The sequence below is a fragment of the Macrobrachium rosenbergii genome, chromosome 14 (assembly GCF_040412425.1).
Source record: "Macrobrachium rosenbergii isolate ZJJX-2024 chromosome 14, ASM4041242v1, whole genome shotgun sequence".
NCBI classification, from domain to species: Eukaryota; Metazoa; Arthropoda; class Malacostraca; order Decapoda; family Palaemonidae; genus Macrobrachium; species Macrobrachium rosenbergii.
Window position 1 is genome coordinate 2,545,763 of NC_089754.1, and position 13,729 is coordinate 2,559,491.

Below are 13,729 nucleotides of genomic sequence, written 5' to 3' on the forward strand. Positions count from 1 at the left end.
TGGAAGAACTAGGTATCGAACTTGTAACTTCCACACCTTATCACCCTGAGTCACAGGGTATTGTTGAACGTTTTCACCAAACGTTAAAGTGTTGCTTACGAAAACTGTGTAACAATTTTGAACATGACTGGTAAGAAAAGTTACCATTTGTCTTGTTAGCCTTACAGTTGGTGCCGAATGACACAACTGGATGTAGTCCTTTCTAGTTAGTGTTTGGTCACTGCTGAAGGACCCTTAGAAATTTTGATGTGTAAATTAATGCTTGAAGGAGGTGAAGAGGACTAGATAAAAAATCTAGAGAATTGCAAGGAGAATCTAAGGGAAGCTTGGCAGATGGCAACAGAAAACAAGAGCAACAGTCAAGGGGAACCCAAAAGGAAATATGATCTTGAGGCAAAAGAGAGAAATTTTTGTGTGGGAGATAAAAAGTTTTGGTGTTAATTCAGAAAGAAGGTCCCTCATTATCTTAAGTTCGAAAGTCCTTTTTCTATCTTAGAAAAAAGGGGAAATTTAAATTACTTAACTGATATGGGTAGACTAGAGCTAAGTGGTTACATGTAAACTTGTTAAAGAAATATAACGAACGCCCAGTGCCTGTAGTAACTGTGTCACAGAGAGAAATTAGTTTTGAGAAAAACTCCAATGTCTTAAGAATTTCAAGGTATTTAACCCTAGCTTAGAAAAAGAAAAACTGAAGGAATTACACAATACTTTGGCAAATTATCCTGATACTGTTGGTGATAAATTAGGTCTAACTAACCTTTAAGAGCATGATATTGAGTTACAGGACACAAAACCCATTAGACAAAGTCCATATCGTCTGAGTCCAGGGAACGCAAAATCAGTAATACAGGAAATTCGGTATATGCTAGATACTGATTTGATAGTTCCTAGCGAGAGTGAATGGGGTTCTCCAGTAGTTCTGGTGAAATAGGAATATGGATCAGATAGGCTGTGAATTGATTTCAGAAAAGTAAACAGTGTCACTAAGCAAAGTAATTTCCTCCTGCCTAGAACTGACAATTGCTTAGATAGAATCGGAAATGCCAAATTTGTTTCCCAGCTTGATTTTGCCAAAGGTTATTGGCAAGTACCTCTAAAAGAACAGAACAGGAAAATATCCGCTTTTATAACAACAGTAATTACAAACCCAGAGTTATGGCTTTTGGTTTGAAGAATGCAGCCAGTATTTTCCAAAGATTAATGAGTAAAGTTTTCAATGGCATCGACAACTGTGTCGTGTATTTAGATGGTCTTGTAATATTCTCAGAAACCTTGGAAGAATATCTGAGAATTTTAGTGAAAAGTCCTTGGAGCCCTTGCAAAAGCAAATCTGGTTCTAAATCTCAAGAAATGTTAATTTGGGAAAACCTCTTATCACTTATTTAGGTCATAAAGTGGGTCTTGGAAAGATTGGTCCAAAACAAGGGAACACAGAAACTATCATCAACCTTCCAATCCCAGCAACTGAAAAACAGGCCATGAGATTTCTCAGAATGGTTTCACATTTCCTTAGGTTTGTGCACAATTTTTCAGGAATAAGTGCTACCATAACTAATCTCTCTAAGATGGGACAAAGTTTCGTATTTGGTGACGAGCGTATAGAAACTTTTAGCAAATTAAAGGTCGTAATGATTTACGAGCCAGTACTACTGATACCTGATTTTAGCAGGGAATTTAATTTAGTGATCGATGCCGGTGATATTGGCGTAAGAGCAGAATTCCTGCAAGAAGTGAATGGGATGGGCTTAACCTATTACACTGAGCTAAGAGGATTTAACCACCCAAGAATATGGCTCAAGTAGATGATTAAGATCTTATAATGGTGAAAGCTACATATTATTAACACAGGTGGCGAGATATATCTGAATTGCCTTTCATCAGTGACATCTGCATGTCTTCATACAGCCAACGGTATCATTTGTCAAGAGCTACAGCAGGCCTGCAGCTTAAGGCAACTGTGACATTCTGAGCAGAAATTTACTCTGCACAAAAGGTTGCACAAAAGGTAACTTGTAAGTAATTCTTCAATAGAATTCTCAGTTCCTGCTGACACTACACCATTCCAGAGATGAGTAAAATAACTGTACATAGCAGGTGCATTTTATCAACATTTTAAACCTAACAGAGAGGAGTCATAGAAATGAACAAATGGAGTACTGTACTGAAATAAAAGAGCATCCATTTACACAGATATGACTCAAAAGAAAAATTGTTCCACATATTTGAGAAATGGTGTTCCTGACTAACAGCAATTGCCCACTGGTTTTGTATGACAGAAGGAATTCATTCTACATACTTGCTCAAAGGAGCCGTGTTTTGCTAATGCAGCAGTAACTAAGATTATGAGGCTATTAGAAAGGAGTAGCCATTTCCACAGCAGGATGTATTTCATTATTAAAATCAATTCAAATTCTAATTACACCAAAACATATTCTCGCAAAAGCAATTAAATAATAAACATACCTTATGTTCCCATCCATTTACAGCTTTCAGCACCTGTAATGAAATGTTCACATAAGCTCTTACTATGGAGTGAATGATTAATAAATATCTTGGTAAATATAAACTGTATAACATATAAATACATATTCTGGTACATATTCTGAAATATTACAAAATAAGGAGCATGTTCTAAATACATGTTTACACAAATAACTCAAAAATAAATCACTGTGACATATATTCCAGACAACTTTATGAATTATCATAAAAGATGCAGACACAGTCAAGGTGGACTAAATATATTTCCAGCACTCCTCATGCTGAATGTGTTTTGAGGAAAAAACACAATTCTAACTTCTCTCGAGTCTTACGAATTCCTCAGACGATAAACTTTCATCTGCAAAATGTTTTCACTGGACAATACTGAACTTCTATCTGACCTGGTATCATAGCAAAAGTGTTATCAGGTCTTGTCTTGGGTGACGGGTGACAAATATAGAAGACCACCAACAGCAGACCCAGAAATTTCACAATCAAACAGCTCAGATTCAACTAAGGCCTTTTCAAGTACACAACTTATCATCAATGGGTGTTGATACTGGCTTACTGTTTTCAAGACCAAATTTCTGAAGTACAGATTGAGCATATGAAGACTGATGTATAAAGGCCTTACCATCATCTTGAAAACAGTGACACCAAGAAAATAATGTAGCTCCTTCAATCTTTCATATGATGATGAGCACTTAAGGCTGACTTTACCCTATTCAGAAAACCAAGAGATTTACAAGCAATAACAATATCATCCACATGTACAGCTATGATACTTAAACATCATCAGAGCAATAAGTATAAATACAAAAATCTCTGCTTGACTGCTCGAATTTCAGTTGCTTCAGTTAACTGTCTAATGAGGAATTCCCACAATTTTGTGCTTGTTTAAGACCATAAGTAGTTTTATTTGATATACACACACAGTTCTGTTTGCCATTTTCAATGAAACCTTATGGTTGCATAATGTATAGTTCTTCAGAGAGTTTACTATTCAAAAAGGCAGAAGATACATCCATTTGATGTACCTGAAGACCACATTGAGCTGCTAAAGCCAAGACCGTACAGATGGACTCAAATCTCACTGCAAGACTAAAAGTCTCATCATAGTCTATCCCTAACTTTTGAGAAAAACCCTGGGCAACTTGTCGAGCTTTGTACAAACACACAGACCCATCTGGTCCTATTTTCTCTTTGAATATTATCTTAGTGCTGATAGGTTTCTTTTCTCTGGGACACGAACCAATGTCCAAACATTATTACTGGCAGTAGAATCAATCAATCTTTTTCTAGCTTATTTCCAATGTTTAGCTTCTGGACCACAAAGAGCTTCTTCAACAGTTGTAGGCTCATTAAATTCTTCAACACAAGAGTTAGCCCATTCTCCCAGTTGATCAGATCTTAGTACCTGGTAGATCGTCGGAAGTTTCAGCTCTGGTTTTACAATTTCTACCTCTTCATCATCAAGAATGTGAATAAACTTATCAATAGGGTCATCGCGAGGTGACTCCTTCTCAAGTAGTAAAAACTGCATTTCATCAAATGTATCATATTTGGTGTGCAGAACCTTCTTGGCATTCAAGTTACAGAGATGATATCCTTTTGTTGTAAATTTATAACCCAGTAAAATACTTTTTGGACTTCAAATAAAGTTTACCTCCTTCATCCTTTCGAACATGAACATAATGCATCCAAACATTCTTGAATGTTTAACAATGAGTTTGTGACCAAGTCCCTCATTAGGTGTCGTATCTTCAAACCAGCAGCATGACTGCGCTTACAGGCATACACAGCCAGTAGACAGAGCCTCAGTCCAAAAGTTCTTAGGCAACCATGAATCAGACAACATACATCTCAGTTTTGCTCAGGAGTTTTAGAATAGTCTTTCTTCGCGATGCATAGCGGCCCTCTGTAGAAAAGCTTCAAATTCTTTAGAAGCATATTTGCCTCCATTATCAGTACACAACACACCTGATCTTCTCTTACTGCTTTTCAACCAGAGTTTTCCAACTTTTAAATGTATTACTTCAGTTGTTTTTCAGAATATATACCTAATTATATCCACACCAGCAATGAAAGTTACGAATATCCACCATCTAAGGACTTTGGATTTAGTTTACCACAAACATCACTTTTAATAGAGTGGTTGTTACTTTCTACTCTGAAATGAAACTCTATAGTTTTCACAATCACAACAGTTGTTACAAACTGAAGAAATTTTAGTGATTTTACCATCAATACCCTTGACAAAATTTTTGGAAACCAAATTCTTCAAGTTATTCATCCCAAGATGACAAAATCTGCGATGCCACATCTTGTTCTACGAAACACTTGAAAAATGAAAAGTGCCATTGTTAAAACAAACGTTAAATTTCCCTATTTTCTTTCCTACAGCCACTAGCTCGTTTTTCTCATTAAAAATCTTACATACAGTGGGATAGGTTCCAGAACCCACTGCAGAAATGCAAAATCCCCTCTAAAAATGTTTATAATTGCCAAATACCCTGTCCCCCTTACACTAAAATGCCAATAACTGTCTAGTTTAAAAGTTCACTGCCTAATTTAGTAGTTCAAACAAAAATATACCTTAAATTATCATACTAAAACAATTAATATCAATTCAAACAAAAATACACCCCAAACCATCATCCCAAAACATCCTAAGTCATCTCAGATTAGCACCCTACGCCCCTAAAATGCCTACAACAATGAGTTACTAATTTTAAAATATTAATAATGAAGAAACAGCAAAATATATATAAAATGATTAATACAAGTTAAATAAATCTTTAATACAAATTAATAAATCCGTCTTACAGAACGTTTGACAACTAATCAAGTCACCCCTGTATACATAAGCAAAGCCGTTTTCTCTTTTAGTATTGAAGTCGTCCCGTTTTTTTATACATTGGTAAAAACAAAATTATCACTAATTTGCTTTTTTTGTAGAGCAACAGTGCTTATTCACTAATTACTGTATTTTTTCATAGTGTCCATGACTAAATACAGATTTTTATGGTAAAAATAATTTACAGTGTACTTACACAGTGGTAATGTTATCTACAAAATCTGCGAATTAGTGAAAGTTCCCCAGTGGAGAAGTGAATAATGAGTTCCACAAAAATCCGCGACAAAATGAAGCCCGAAAAAGCGAGGTAGGTATACCATTATAGAAATTTGTCATTTTCCCACCTTGTGCAACCTTATGAACAGGGATCAAATTGCAGGTTAAATTCTGGTGCAAACAACACTTTCTATAGAGCACAAGTTTTCACTTTGTCATCCGGTAGGCTGACTTCCAACAGCACTACTTTCTCCAACTGTGTAACATCACCTACTTCCACATTCATTGACGAAGAAATCTCAACAAACAGAAATATTTCTTATTATTTACACACATGTCGAGCTGCGCCTGAATGCATGATTCGACAGTCTTTATTGACAATATTTGTAGACAAGGCACTGGCAAACAAAGTAACCTCATCATCAGATTTAAAAGATTTCTCCTTTACCTCTGAATTTTATGCATTTTTCATTATACTTATAACAGTTCTTCTTGACTTGACCAGTCTTTCAAAACACTGGGCCTTTTGAATTTCTTTCTGCCTATCAAAGCTTTACTTTCAACTAGGGCTACTATGAGATTCACAGCCGGTGTCCCGGTGTTTTTCCGAATAAAATTTTATCAACGTACCTGACAAAGATGACACTTTGTCACTGGTATCTTACATCCCTACCTAATTTTTTACTGTATTCTGTATTACGAAAGTTGCATAATTCTGGTAATTATAAGAGTAGCACCGACTTCTTGTAGACATCGCCAGCAAACTCAGAGGAATGCCTTTCGAAGATATAATGACGTAACTTATGACGTCATTAACTTGCCTCCCTCTCGATGGATAATTGGCTATTCGTGAAAAAGTCTCAACTTTTGGCAACAGTGAAATACAACCAATACTTCTTGTTTACATTTTGTAGTAGTGGTAGTAGTAGTAGTATACAGGATTTATGCCATGAGGTCGAGTGCTAGAATCCTTGAAGAAAAGGGTTTCCACAAGTAATCTGAGAAATTACTTCCTATCACTTTCTCCATCAAAAAATTAAATAATTAAAAATCAATTAACAATTGACTTTTGCTGCTAATTACTGTTAATATTTTCATTCGTTTATTATTATCAGGTATTATGAGTCCAGAATGACTTTGTCTGATCTTAGAGACAAACGGTTGCTTATTGTAGGTCGTAATTGGATGATCTGCCAATTCATCACTTTCAATTAAGAATCATTCAAGTGAGCAAATTAAAGGACCGAGTATACTTATACTTTTTAGTGTGCAAGCAATCGTGGTATTTAAAAGCCTACCAACAATCGAACTACCATGCCGGTAATATTCTGTGGAATATGAAAACAACTTTCATTATAATGTTACAATTCGGCCATTGTTGTACTCTGTCACTAAGAGGACAGGAGCGATCATATGAAATGACATGCCCTTACATGGATCCTTTATTTAACATAATTACACATGAGGAAACTTGACGTTATAATCAATGGGTGGATTATGGCGTTTCGGGCTAAGCCCAAGCACTGGGACCTATAGAGGTCATTCAGTGATGTATTATACAACCCATGACATTTTTTTAATTTATTTTTGGCAAAGCAAGTTTTAATGTTGTTCCGCAAGTTATATTTTACTAAGAAATCAACAACTATTGCTGTATAGAGCATATATACTGTAATTATCTTTCTGCACCTTATGGAAGTTAACAAATAACGCAAACTTGGTAGCTTTGGATGTCCGGGTGTACTCCTTACCCAAAAAAGGGCCCTATTATTCATTTACCTGTTTCAAGTGTACGTAGGGTTTTCCACAGGCCTCCACACTTCTAAACAACTTGTGCAAGTTGAATCACAAAAGCTGTCCTGCAACCACGGGGTCAATGACTTATCATAGCCGCCATTCTTGAAGCCCTGACAAGGTATGAATATTCATTCAGAATTTCAGAGACAGCTGTTTGTCGTCATCACCTTGTGGGAGGAGTTGGGACATCATATGTTTATGTCACACAAAACTTTGAACCCATACATTAGTGTGTTCCGCCACTGGCTTCGACTGCTTTATTTTACTCTTACGAATATACTTTTTTCTAATATAAGTAATAGAGAATGCTGCCAAAAATTAGGTAGGGATGTAAAGTATACTATGGCTAAGTAATATCTTTGTCAAATGCACAGAAAAAAAGTTATTCCAGAAAAACAACGGGACAAAGGCTCTGAATCTCACAGTAGGTCATCACCGTTACTTTCCTTCATGTTGCAGTCGTTCTGTGACTGACTCCCAAGACGAGACTTTATCCATAGCTTCTACAGCTGTTACTAATGTACCACAATTGTCAGGAACTGTGGACAATTAAATTAATAACCTATTCTTCTACTGGATCACCTATGACGGCTAAATCTTCAAAAATTTCAGTGAAACTTTAAGAAAGTTTTGTACACTATTACCTGCCTTTTATTTTATATTGTCCAACTTTTTTCAAGACAGTTTCTTAGCCTAAATCTTTTTCTGAAAAGTGTCTTGCAATTTCTTCCATACCACTCCTGCATCAGTAGGATCTCCCAATAAGGTAAAGAAGTTTGGGTTCTATAGCAAGAGCCTTGTTAGGGCATAAACTTAATTTTCTCACTGCTGAAACACCACTAGCTCCTCATTACCTTCAACTATCCCTAAAAGATCATCTTTTATCATTAGCTTTTCACCTGCACTTTCCATACTCGATAGTTTATTTCATTAAATGACAAAACTAATTTCTACCGACCAGACTACAACTAGGAGAAATACGATTACTAAAAGAATACGAACCTATGATGTTATGTTTACAAAACAATACCAACGATAGGCAAATATGCCTTAGCATCTACATTAAGAGAAGAAGTAGGAAATTTAGGTACAGCTATACATGTACATAAAGTGTTATGACAAAGTACCTGTAAACTTTGCTGATTGCAAACATCGAGCGTTAGAATACGAATAAAAAAGAACACTTGATCCAAAAGAAATATAAGTAATATAATGGGAGAAAATTTAGCAAATGTAAGTAGTGATAAAAATATAGATGAACACTTCCACACAAAGAAAAATAAAATAGAATAACAATAAATTTTGAAACAATAGAAGATATATATTAGAAAATTTAATATATCAGAGTTAGAATATGCTCTCTCAAACAGCAATAAATTTGCTTCTGGAGGTGAAAATATTCGTTTTGAGATGATCTGCCACTTAGCACCTTTGGCAAAGTCATACTTATTAAAAGTTTATAATAATTTATGGCTTCAAAATTTATTTCCAGATGAATGGTGTAAAGCTATAAAAATTTCTATCCCCAAACCTGGAAAGGACCCCAGTAATGTAAATAATTACAGACCAATTCTTTAACAAGCCGCTTATGCAAATTGTTAGAGAAAATGGTAAATGGTAGACTAACATGGCACGTTCGAGAAAATAAAATTTTGATTCCACTCAGTTCGGGTCACAGTGTAACAGATCTACAATAGATTCTCTCTCTAACTTAGAGGACCATATACGTAAAGATTTTGAATGACAACAAATTACTGTAGCTGTCTTTTTTGACACTGAAAAAGTATACGACACACATGGAAGTATGCTGTATTAGAAACTTTACAAAACAACAACATCCGTGGACTTTTTTTTTTTTTTTTGACAAACCGCAGTTTTCAGGTGAGAGCTGATGATGATCTGTCTAGAACATTTCCACTTGAAAATGGTGTTCCACAGGGAAGTGTCCTTAGTGGCACACTGTTTACTTCAGCAATTAATGATATATTGGTAATAATCTACCTATTGGCATTAAAAGTAACCTGTATATGGATGATTTTCTCATGTATTATTCAGCATCTCGAATAAAACACAGAAGTTATTATTAAGAGCATAGTAAAAATAGATGAATGGGCCTCATCTGTAGGCTTTAAATTTTCCATAGATAAAACTCAAGCAATCATGTTTTATAAAAATAAAAAGTGGAAAAAAGGTGAAGAATAGATTTAAAAATTGGAAACCATATTACACCAATTGGCCAAACAGCAAATTTTTGGGGTTAATATTTATACTCACTTGAACTGGAAAGCCCACATATGTAAAATCAAAATGTAAAAGAGCATTAAATCTAATTAAAAAACTGTCGAACACTACTTGGGGAGCCGATAGACATACCCTTACTGTACTGTATAAAGCAACAGTTCTGTCTATCATTGATTATGGAAGTAAAGTATACGGCTCAGCATCTGATGCAGGGCTGTAAATGTCAGACCCTGTTCACAATGAAGGCCTTAGAATATGCTCAGGAGCCTTTAGATCATCACCAAAATCATCCTTACAAGTTGAATGTGGTGAACTGCCTCTGTCTCTCCATAGAGAGCTAGTAACAATGAAGAGTGCTCTAAGAATTCAGACAAGTGACTCTCCAACAAAAAAATTGTTTGAATTAAGAGATGTATTTATAAATAACAATCCTCCACCTTCCCAGTTACAGCTAGAAGATGTCTGAGTTGCTGAATATAAATATGCAAGTGCCTTTAATAGTAAAATCACCTCCTCCCTGGACAATGAATAAAATGAGAATTTGTACACACCTGAAATATTTATCAAAAAGTTGCTCATAGACACCAGAACACCATAGACAACATACAATAGCATATAAACCAAAAAGTTCCACATTACGCAATAAATATATAGATGGATCTAAATCAGACCACAGAGTGGGATATGCTGCAGTGTCCCAAGACAAAACTTATCAATTCTCTCTTCCTAATAATGCTTCAATATTCACAGCAGAATTGTGTGCAATTGCGTCAGCTATAAAAATAATTAAAGAAACATCATTCAATAGTTTTGTGATTTTTAGTGACTCGAGAAGCGCTATAGAAGCTATTCACAGTTACGAATCAAAAAATAATATTGTACGACAAATTAAATCATTTCTCCATAACTTATATAATAATGGAAAAAATGTAGATATATGTTGGATCCCTGCCCACGTGGGGATCAAAGGAAATGAAGAGGCAGATAAAGCAGCCAAAGAATCAACCCACATGACAAGATCAACTGTGAATATCCCTGTTACTGATTACGTAACACACACAAAAATGGGTATCATAAATAAATGACAATATATATGAAATGAAGAACCTGAAAATAATAAATTAAAACAAAACCTTAAGTTGAAAAATGGAGTTTCTCATATCAGAGAGAGACACATGCACAAGTAATTCTAACATGTTTCAGAATAGGACATACTCGTCTGACACATGGACACTTAATGAGCAGCCCACGTGGCCCGGCTCCCAAGTGCTCAGAGTGCAAGGTGGTGATAACGATCAGACGTGTTATGTGAGTGTCCAAAGTATGACCGACAGCAACTGTCAACTTTTGGAAATGAATCAATGAATGAAATTTTGTCGGAATCTTTTACGTTTACAGTCATTCCGATTTTGTTGTTTATGAGGAACTGTGGTTTAATTAATAAAATATAAAAAGTAAATAATAAAAACCCTCATAGCACAAAAATTTGAATTTTTTTATTATACCTTTTTTACCGTGGGAAGCATGAGTGAATGTATTTACCCTCCCATGTGGTATAGCATCTGAAAGTCAATTTAAATTTGAATTTTTTTATTATACCTTTTACTGTGGAAGCATGAGTGAATGTATTTACTGTGTATGTGTGGCCAATTTTTTCTCCTTCCATTTGTAAATCCTATAAAATGGTATTTTATTCTAATCCTTTCCCACAGGGCAGAATTCAGCCCACGTTTATTGATGAGCTGAAACAAATCAGCTCAGTGGTTTGTCAAGGGTTAAACTTACTTTAATACTACTACCAAACAAAATGACCTCCAGGCCTGTAAAATGAATATTCCGTTTTCCTTTTAAGTATATTCCAGTCGAGGTTGCTGATTAACCTTTTCTTTTTAACCCCTGAAATTAACCATCTGGAACTCTTTTTTGGATTTTGTAAGCCTCTGACAGTCATTTCCCACTCTGATACCTGGAAGATGACAATTGACCATCTGAAACTATTTGTTTTACTTTGTAACTTCTTTTTTGTGTCTCCTTCCAATTCTATTTTGTAAATCCTAGAAAAAAATAAAATAAATTTCCAAATATGGGTGAATATATATATATATATATATATATATATATATATATATATATATATATATATATATATATATATATATATATATATATATATATATATATATGTAATATAATATATAATTTTATATATATATATATATATATATATATATATATATATATATATATATACATACAAAAACTATGAGACATTTTCTGTTAAAACAGAATCCATCAAATATAAGGAGTTACTTGCCTGATGAGAGAGAGACATAGAGAGACCATCAAATATAAGCTGGTCTCTGAAATATAGCATTTACTTTCTACTTTTTTGGCATTTTATGGGCTCCTTATATTTGAGACAGATATATATATATATATATATATATATATATATATATATATATATATATATATATATATATATATATATATATATATATATATAGCATTAAACCTAATTAAAAATTATCGAACACTACTTGGGGAGCCGATAGACATACCCTTAATTTACTGTATTAAGCAACAGTGCTGTCTATCGTTGATTATGGAAGTGAAATATGTGGCTCGGCATCAGACGCAACGCTGAAAACTGTAGACCCAGTTCATAATGAAGGTCTTGGAGTATGTTCAGGAGCTTTTCGATCATCACCAACGTCGTCTTTAAAGCTGAATGTGGTGAATTACCTCTGTCTCTCCATAGAGAGCTAGTAACAATGAAGAGTGCTCTGAGAATTCAGACAAATTCTCCAACCAAAAAATTATTTGGATTAAGAGATTTGTTTATAAACAATCATCCACCTCCTTTCCCAATTAGGGCTAGAAGATTGTTTGAGTCGCTAAATATAAATGTACAATTACCTTTAATATTAAAATTACCTCCTCCTTGGACAATGAATAAAATGAGAATTTTGTACACACTTGAAATATTTATCAAAAAGCCATTCATACGCTCCAGAATACCATAGACAACATGCAGTAGAACATATAATCCGAAAAGGTCCACATCATGCAAAATATACCGACGGATCTAAATCACAATATGGAGTGGGATATGCTGCAGTGTCCCCAGACAAAACGTACCAGTTCTCTCCACCAGATAACACCTCAGTATTTACAGCCGAGTTATGTGCAATAGTATCAGCCATAGAAATAATTAGAGAAGCCTCACGTAATAATTTTGTGATTTATAGCGACTCCAGAAGTGCCATAGAAGCCATTCAAAGCTATAATCAAAAAATAATATTGTACAACATAAAAAGTTTTCACTCCATAAATTATATAAGAAGGGAAAAATATTGAAATATGTTGGATCTCTGCCCATGTAGGGATTAAGGGAAATGAAGAGGCTGATAAAGCGGCTAAAGGAGCGGTCCACATGACAAGAGCAAATGTAGACATCCCTATTAGTGACTATACAAGATATATAAAAACAGTCATTGTAAAAAAGTGGCAAAATGAATGGAACGAAGAACCTGAAAATAATAAATTAGTACAGATAAAATCCAGTGTTGGAAAATGGAGTTCATCATATCAGAGAGAGAGAGACGCACAAGTAATTCTGATGCGTCTTCGAATAGGCCATACTCGTTTGACACATGGACATTCAATGAACTGTCCATGTGGCCCACCTCCCAAATGCCCAGATTGCAATGTGTTGATAACAGTTAAGCATTTACTGTGTGAATGTCCAAAATATAACCTGTAGCAATTATCAAATTTTGGAAATAGAAAAATTAAAAGAAATTTTATCAGAATCTTCAACATTCTCAATAGTACCCATTTTAATGTTCATGAGACGCTGCGAATTAATTGATAAAACATAAAAAATCAATCGATCAATATAATTAATTTTACAACAAGTAAATTTTATAATTTTAATTAATTTAATTTGAATTTTAATATACCTTTTTAATGAGTATGTATGGAGGCGTGAGTATGAATGTATTTATTGTGCGAGTGTGTTCCAGTATGAAAGCGTATGCCTATTTACAGCTTTTAATTTCTTTTTCATTTTCGTTCATTCATCATTGGCGATTGACCTATTAGGTCCCAGTGCTAGGCTTCTAGCCTAGA

The 13,729-nt window shown here is 34.5% G+C and overlaps 1 protein-coding gene across 1 annotated transcript in view; it reads right to left on the reverse strand.

The window, feature by feature from the left end:
* Positions 1–2,107: 2,107 nt before the first annotated feature.
* The window catches only part of LOC136845658 (adenine DNA glycosylase-like), a 117,861-nt gene continuing 106,239 nt past the window's right edge, over positions 2,108–13,729 (reverse strand). Inside the window, 6 exon segments of the mRNA XM_067115808.1 lie at positions 2,108–2,164; positions 2,467–2,499; positions 2,957–3,205; positions 3,902–4,092; positions 11,138–11,157; positions 11,476–11,649. Coding sequence (XP_066971909.1) covers positions 2,108–2,164; positions 2,467–2,499; positions 2,957–3,205; positions 3,902–4,092; positions 11,138–11,157; positions 11,476–11,649 — 724 coding nt within the window.